An 8384-nucleotide genomic window follows, 5' to 3' on the forward strand; every position below is an offset into this window, starting at 1 on the left:
TCATCGGTATTGGCATCCCCTTGGTTTGCTCCAAGCTTGGGGGAGTGCCGCGGTATCACATCATCACTACCTTTTACTTTTATTGTCAAGTAGTGTCATATCATGAGTAGGGAAGTTATCATATGAGATGGGTTGCGTTTGGAAGTATCTCTCCTTTAGTTGTCTATGTATCCCTTGGTGTGAGTTATCGATATGGAATATTAATGGGAAGTCTTATCATTTACATATTGCACATCTTATTTTAGTTTGCAATCTCTATGATTCATCTTGTTGTTAGTATAGGTATCACTTTGGGAGCATTGAATAAATCTATTTGGTTTTGGCAAACTTAGCATTGGTCAATAACAACAACACTTTGAGGTTTAAATAGAAAAGAGAAATACATGTAGATGTTTCGTTGTCTTTCTTGTTAGCTCATAGCTCATTATTCTGAAGTTAAAATTGTTTGTGCTTACAAGGAAGATGCATGATTGTTTCTATCATATGTATATTTGTTTGTTTCCCTCGACTCTTATGCTTGCTAATTAACCTTGCTAGCCAAAGACCCGTACCGAGAGGGAATACTTCTCGTGCATCCAAACCTTCAACCAAACCTATGTCATTTGTGTCCACCATACCTACCTATTACATGGTATTTTCTCGCCATTCCAAGTAAATACTTCATGTGCTACCTTTAAACAATTCAAAACTTAGTATCTCTTATTTGTGTCAATGTTTCATAGCTCATGAGGAAGTATGTGGTGTTTTATCTTTCAATCTTGTTGGGCAACTTCCACCAATGGACTAGTGGCTTCATCCGCTTATCCAATAATTTTGCAAAAAGAGCTGGCAATGGGATTCCCAGTCCCAAATTAATTAAACTAAATAGGCGCTCCTTCATGGTATGAGATTGTTGGCAGGCACCCGAGGATTCGGTTAGCCATGGTTTGTGAAAGAAAGGTTGGAAGGAGTGCCACACAAAATGAAAATATTATGGGAGCCGCTCTTAGGAGGTTGTCCAGGCAAGGGGTTAGAGTACCCGCTACCGGTCGTTGACAACAACAAACACCTCTCAAAATGTTACTTTTATTATCTCTATATGATTTCAAAACTGAAAGAGCTCTAGCACATGATTTAATCCCTGCTTCCCTCTCGCGAAGGGCCTGTCTTTTACTTTATGTTGAGTCAGTAAACCTATTTCCCTCCATCTCAAGCGAGGCATTTGAGTAGTTGTGATCAAACCATTATATTGTGATTTGCTTCATCATGTCTTTTATTCTTCCTTGTTTAGTACAAGTTTTATCCGAATGAATATAGCTTTGCAAGTTATCAATGATCATGAGAGGACCATTATGATTGAGTATGCAAGTTGTGCCTTATAAACTTTAGTATGAGAGCGCTGCTCAATGAGATAAATATATTAATTGTTCTCTGACCAAGAACGAAGTTTGCCATCACCAATGATGATTTCTTATGCACCTTTACTTGTGATTACCTTATACTTGTTTCAATATGAGTTATAAGAGATTGTTTACTATAATGTCCTGTGTGAATGAATATGATGCTTCTTGTCCGTATTTTATTTATCGACTCTTCACTCCATAAACATGTGGTCATGTCTATCGAGTTCGGTTTCGCTTGGGGACAAGCGAAGTCTAAGCTTGGGGGAGTTGATACGTCCAATTTGCATCACTATTTTATATCATAATTTGCTGTTATTCATTGATATATTTCATATTGGGACACAATACTTATGTTATTTCATCTATTTTGCATGTTTCATCATTATTGGAGGATCAAGCACCGGAGCCAGGATTCTGCTGGAAAAAGCACCGTCAGAAAGCAATATTTCGGAAGATCACCTGTGGAAGAAAATTATACCAAAAATCCTATTTTTCAAGATGACGAAGGAAGCCAGAAGGAGGAGCCAGGAGGAGCCAGGGGTGGGCCCACACCCTAGGGCGGCGCGGCCCAAGCCCCGGCCGCGCCGCCACGTGGTGTGGAGGGCCCACGACCCCTTTCGCCTCCTTTTCTTCGCGAAATCCTTCGTCCCGAAAACCTAAGCCGGAAGGGGTACCTCGCGAAGAGTTACAGCCGCCTCTCGCGGGCGGAGAACACCGAGAGAAAAGAGCTCTCCGGCGGGCAGGAATCCGCCGGGAAATTCCTCCCGGGAGGGGAAATCGACGCCATCGTCACCGTCATCGAGCTGGACATCATCACCATCACCATCATCATCATCTCCACCATCATCACCGCCGTCATCACCGCCGGACACCGTCACCGCCGTAGCAATTTGGGTTTGATCTTGATTGTTTGATAGGGGAAACTCTCCCGTATCTATTCATACTTGTTGTTGATGCTATTGAGTGAAACCATTGAACCAAGTTCATGTTCGGATTGTTATTCATCATCATATCACCTCTGATCATGTTCCATATGATGTCTCGTGAGTAGTTCGTTTAGTTCTTGAGGACATGGGTGAAGTCTAAATGTTAGTAGTGAACTATGGTTGAGTAATATTCAATGGTGTGATATTTAAGTTGTGGTGTTATTCTTCTAGTGGTGTCATGTGAACGTCGACTACATGACACTTCACCATTTATGGGCCTAGGGGAATGCATCTTGTATTCGTTTGCTAATTGCGGGGTTGCCGGAGTGACGAAACCTGAACCCCGTTGGTATATCGATGCAGGGAGGGATCGCGGGATCTCGTAGTTTAAGGCCGTGGTTAGATTTATTCTTAATTACTTTCTTGTAGTTGCGGATGCTTGCAAGGGGTATAATCACAAGTATGTATTTAGTCCTAGGAAGGGCGGTACATTAGCATAGGTTCACCCACACAACACTTATCACAACAATGAAGATTAATTAGCCGTATGTAGCGAAAGCATTAGACTAAAATCCCGTGTGTCCTCGAGAACGTTTGTTCATTATAAGTAAACAAACCGGCTTGTCCTTTGTGCTAAAAAGGATTGGGCCACTCGCTGCAATTGTCACTCTCGCACTTTACATACTCGTACTTTATTCAACTGTTACATCAAAACCCCCTGAATACTTGTCTGTGAGCATTTACAGTGAATCCTTCATCGAAACTGCTTGTCAACACCTTCTGCTCCTCGTTGGGATCGACATTCTTACTTATCGAAGATACTACGATACACCCCCTATACTTGTGGGTCATCATAGGCATATGACATGGGTCGGCAAGTCGCGCCGCAACATGTAGTCTGTAGTTCAGCATCGCTGACGCAACACGAGCTAGGCATAGAACATGTGGTTGAGCGGGTCGAAGGAATTCCAGATGAGTGACGCCATCGGCACACCCGTGGTGCCGTGGTACTGAAAACAGCCACGAGCCCTCCCTTCTCCAGCCACCGCCATGGCTGGGTAGACGGGCAAGGATGTCCCCTTGGTCATCCCGGCCAGAGCGGGGATCCGAGGAGGTTCATCATGTCAGATGAGAGAGCTAGGAATCAGCCTTTCACTAGGAAAAGTCAAAACCCTAGGTAGACCTAGGTCGATAATTGAGATATACTAACCCATGAGAGAATAGCTCCTGCTCTCGGCGACGGTTCAAACGGCACCTCCACTGCAGGCGCGCGGCTCGATCATCGAGCTCCTGCTCTTTCAACACAACCTTTTTTTCATTAGGTCCTACAGATCGGCAGAAGGTTTCATGTAGGAGGATCCATCTTCCTTTGAATACTTGGCCGCCATCTTGGGTTTCTTCAAGACGGAATCAAAAACTGCCACTAGCCCTCCATTCTCCCGAGATCGCTAGGGCCGGGTAGACGGGTGAGGAAAGTCCCCTTGGTCAACTCGTGCAGAGCGAGGATCAAAGGAGGTTCGGACGGATATACCAAAACCAGATCGATGCACATATCCATCAGCCTCACTGTGCCTCACCCAAGAAAGTATCCATGGACATCGATGTCGCTCCAAATCCAAATCCACCGGATATCGGGATATCCATCGATATCCGTTTTTACGCACTAGCTATGTATATCAGCATAACAACATTTGAGCACAACATGCTAACGACAACATTTCGGCAGCATCCGAGGGGAGTCAGAGGGTAGCGCCCTCCCTCGCCATGTTTCAAGGGAGTCATAGGGTCGAGGGAAAGTGGAGTGATAAAGCGTCATACTCTAGACTATCTTCATGGTGGCTGCTTGGTGGATTATGGTAATCGGGGGTTACCTGTTAGATAAAGTGGGTTGTTGGTGAGTTGGGCCTCAATAGAGGGGCAGCTAGTCCTAAGTAAAATCACACGTGTCACCGACATGTAGGTCTCACATATATGTTGGATATCCATTGGATATCCGCACCACGAAATCCGTGGGCACAGTCAGCCCTACATACCCATGCCCGGCAGGGCGGATATCCATGGATACCTAGATCCGTGGATAAAATTGTCAGGACATATCAGAGGCAAGAATCAACACTTCGCTAGGAAAAATCAAAACCCTAGGTAGACCTAGTCCGTTAATTCAGATGTATACCCCGGATAAAATAGCTAGAGCCAGATGCAAATCTTGCTCCTAAACTAAAAGAGGCCACGTCGAAATGCCACCAGTCAGCCATACATAGCCCCACCCAGACAGGTCGATATATATAGTTAATTTTCTCTTGAAAAATAAAATATGAGTTCAAGTATAGGCGTGGCCGTTCAAACTGCACCACCACCTCACGCGCGCGGCCCGATCTATCCACCCACTCTTCCCATCCGCGTCCAGCGGCGCCAACGACAAGGCGCCCCACGCCCACGCCCACGCCCACGACGCGACGAAAACCACCACTTCCACATGGCACCGCGCCCAAATAGACTAGGTTTAGCGTCAGAAAAAGGGTTAGGTTTGCGAGCCAAAAAAGCAACGCCCGCCCGCCCACATGGGCCACGGGCCCGGTCGTACCGCTTCCGCGCCGCGCCACCCGCACCGCATCACAAAGAAACCGCGAGCGGGGAGCTGCTCCGATTTTTGCGGTAACACCCCCGATAAACTCCGCTTATTCCAGAAGCCTCCGCCGGGGCCAGCCCTATATAACCCGGCGCCCAACTCGTCGTCGCTGCCCAACACAGCACGCACCGCTTTTTCCTACCACTCCATCTCATCCTGCTCCCTTTGCGTTTTCGCGCCGTGGACACATTCATTCACTCGTACACATTCATTCACGAGGAAAAGAAAATAGAAGAGAAGCTCCTCATGGAGAGCTCCTCCTCCTCGTTGTTGACGAGCTCCACCGGCAACAAGCGGGCCAGAGAAGCCGACCTCGCCGCCGAGGAGGCCGAGGGGAAGCGCCTGCGGCCGGAGGACCTGCTGTCCATGCTGGACGACGAGACGGACACCTCCGCGACGGGCGACCTGGCCTCCGTCATGCGGAGCCTGGAGGAGGAGATCTCCGCGGGCGAGCTGGACCTCGACCTCGAGCCCAGCCCGCCGCAGCCGGAACTCGGCTTCCTGCTCGAGGCCTCCGACGACGATCTCGGCCTGCCGCCCGCCGGCGGCTCCTACACCTCCTCCGACGACTACGGCGGCGCCGCAGGCGCCGCCCTCTTCGGCGAGCAGATCTGGGGCTTCGAGGACGAGATCGACGGCGGCGCCGGAGACTACGGCTTCGGCGCCGTCACCTCCTCGCCCGAGGCCGCGGCCGCGGCCGCCGCCGCCGCCGCAGAGTGGGGCGACGACGGGTTCGGCGACGGGCTCTTCGGGTTCGGCGACGAGTCCTTTGGCGCGCCCGATCTCGCCGCCCTGCGCCAGGAGACCATGCCCGCCGTCTGATCTGAAGTGGGTGGTTGGATGGAGTAGGCTCGCTTTTTTTTCTTTTTTTTGCCGGTCGTTGGCTAACCTTAGCGTTACCCTTTTTTTAACCTTGGATCATGTAAAGTTTCTAGAAGGAAAAGGTTAAAAAAGTGCGTGGAAGTAGTTCCTGGGAAATGTTTTACCTCCTGCTACTTCTTGGATCGATGGACGGAACCAGAGATAAAAAAGAAAAGCATGTGATATCCGTGGTGAAAAGATCTCAGGGAAAAAATTACTCCCATCTTTCGTTTGAATACTCAAAGAAATTTCTTCGTATGCGCTGCTTGGAATTATACCTACCTTTTTGAGAGTTGAAAGACTAAATAATAAAATAATAATCTTCAAAAAATTGTGAATGAGTGTACGAGTCAAAAGTAGATGCCAGATTCGTCGCGTGGAAGGGAAATGTTTTAAGAGGATACGGTGGCTGCACGTTGGAAGTTGACCTAACGAAATGACAAACCTAAATAAGCGAGGAGAAATCAAAGAATCTGCGATTCAACTGTCCACTCGAAATGGGTGGAAATCAGAAGCTTCTAGTGCCCATTGGATACTTTTTTGAAAAAAGAAAGGACGACAAATCTCCACCGATTTATCATCTAGGAAAAAATAACATATATTTAAATATCATGCAGATGGATGGACCGGATAATTCTGGCCGGAACGGTTGACCTTTAAACAAGAGGCATCCTGCGGTTTCATACAATTTTGCAAGTGAAACTGTAGAGATATTCAGATTTGCCGTCTTGGTGAGGTAACGCAAAGACAGTGATTTCTCACGATACCCTCGGGGAACAGCTTTCTCCATTCAACCGTGTGGAGTAAAAAAGTTTGGGAAACCCCTCTCACACAAAAAGTATTACCACAAACAATGTGTAGAAGAAGTTGATTGTTGAAGCAGCCAGACATGATCTTACAATTAGTGCTTCTTGCCGAAGCTGCCGGACGGCCAATTTGTCAATGGCATTTTAATTTCTGTACACAAGTGAATAGCACGACAGTCCGAAATTGACCATACTTATTACGTATTTCTTTTCTTCCATTAATTTTAATTGCTCCCTCCCTCGCATGACGTGTTGGTTGTCCTCTCTCCCGCGGGGAGCTATCGGGATTGTTCCCTGGTAGCCATGACAGGTCGGCGTCAAGTGGTGCAATAATGTGGATCCACGACGATATTTCCTAGTAGTAGAACACCAGCCATACCGACGATACCGTGATATCATCGTCATCCTACGAGTGCTATTTCTGGAGCTGGGAGGTTGGGCGGTCGAGACGGGAACCTTGCCCTTGCCGGACCGGGTTTGCCGTGCAGGGCTCGACCGCCGCCGCGTAATTTCGAAAGCACCGATTTCTTTCCCTGTGCGAAACGGAACAGATCTGCGTACGTACGTACGTCTTCCCAAGGGAATAAACTGCCTGTGGATGCCGGCCAACTTTACCGGTGATTTTGGTTCGCTTTGTGTGAGCGAGTGAATAAAGCTGGAGGGAGCATGAGCACGATTTTGCGACGGAGCTTGATCGGCGACCGACGCGGCGCATGTGGTGTGGGTTCGTCTGGAGTGGGCAGCCGCGCGCGGCGTGCTGCCGATGCCGATGGCGATCCAGCCCATGCCCAGAGCGGCTGTGCCCCCTGCGAGGACGGCGGGGTCCCATGGAACTCATCAATGGACGCCGTTTCTCTCTCCCGGAAACACAAAGCGGGCGCTTATAATTTTTTCCTCTTTTTTCTGAAACTCTCGTTCGTTAGTTTTGTTTGTCAAGTGGCTGTGATGCTGCCGAATCATCTGGATTGTACGGTTCATTGTATACAACTCGCTCTCAGCGAGCTATAATGGTTACCCTACTTTGCTGTCTCCGTCGGTTTAGGTCTCAACTCCGAAGAACTTCCGAGTAGTAGTACAACACAACTCGGGTTGCTTTACGTTGTCCATTTGAGAAATTAAAACCAACTGCTATATAGTTTACTTTCCCCTCCCTGGTCGCCTCGCACGAGGCGGCTCTAGGGCTCCCAAACCCTAACAAAAAGGCATCACCCCAATCTATTCTCTTCGGCCGCAGCCGGCGGCTGCGCTTGGCCACCAAAGGCAGGGGGGACGACGGTGCGCTCTAAAAGCTCCGCGGGATCTCACATGGGCGGTGGTGGCGGGCAGAAGGTCCAGCAGTACGACCTTGGTGGCGTCTGCTGGAGCATGGCGAGGTTGCAGTGGTGCGGCGGAGCTCGGCATGGAGCATAAGAGGGCAGGCGCGAGGGTGGTGCATCGGCAGGGAGATATGAACTCGGCGGCAACAGACCAAATCCACGAGGTGGCAACGGTGAGGCTCGACTAAGAAGGATCCTGGCGAGCAACGCCCGGCAATCTCTGTGTTGTGGGCGTGCGGCGTCGCTTTCCTGGTGGATGTTGGCATGGAAGAAGGCGGTTAAGTGCCGCCCCAATATGGGTTTTTGCGTTGGGATCCTTGCATCGCGTGGAGGTCGCCAGGAGTGGGTGATGTTGCTCCGGAGGGTACTGTTTCTGCCTTGAGGTGGTCGGTGGTTGCTCCCCGCTCGGGTTGGAGAAGGATGATGGGTCGTGGCTACTAGCCATGTGTGGATTTGGAGTACTG

General features: G+C 49.0%; 1 protein-coding gene across 1 annotated transcript; it reads left to right on the top strand.

Moving 5' to 3' along the window:
- Positions 1 to 5183: 5183 nt before the first annotated feature.
- LOC124666146 lies at positions 5184 to 5932 on the top strand. The gene has a single exon (XM_047203497.1). It carries the CDS (start codon positions 5184 to 5186, stop codon positions 5757 to 5759), a length of 576 nt encoding a protein of 191 aa, XP_047059453.1. The 3' UTR covers positions 5760 to 5932.
- The last annotated feature ends 2452 nt before the right edge of the window (positions 5933 to 8384 follow it).

The sequence above is a fragment of the Lolium rigidum genome, chromosome 6 (genome assembly GCF_022539505.1).
Source record: "Lolium rigidum isolate FL_2022 chromosome 6, APGP_CSIRO_Lrig_0.1, whole genome shotgun sequence".
Classification (NCBI taxonomy): Eukaryota; Viridiplantae; Streptophyta; class Magnoliopsida; order Poales; family Poaceae; genus Lolium; species Lolium rigidum.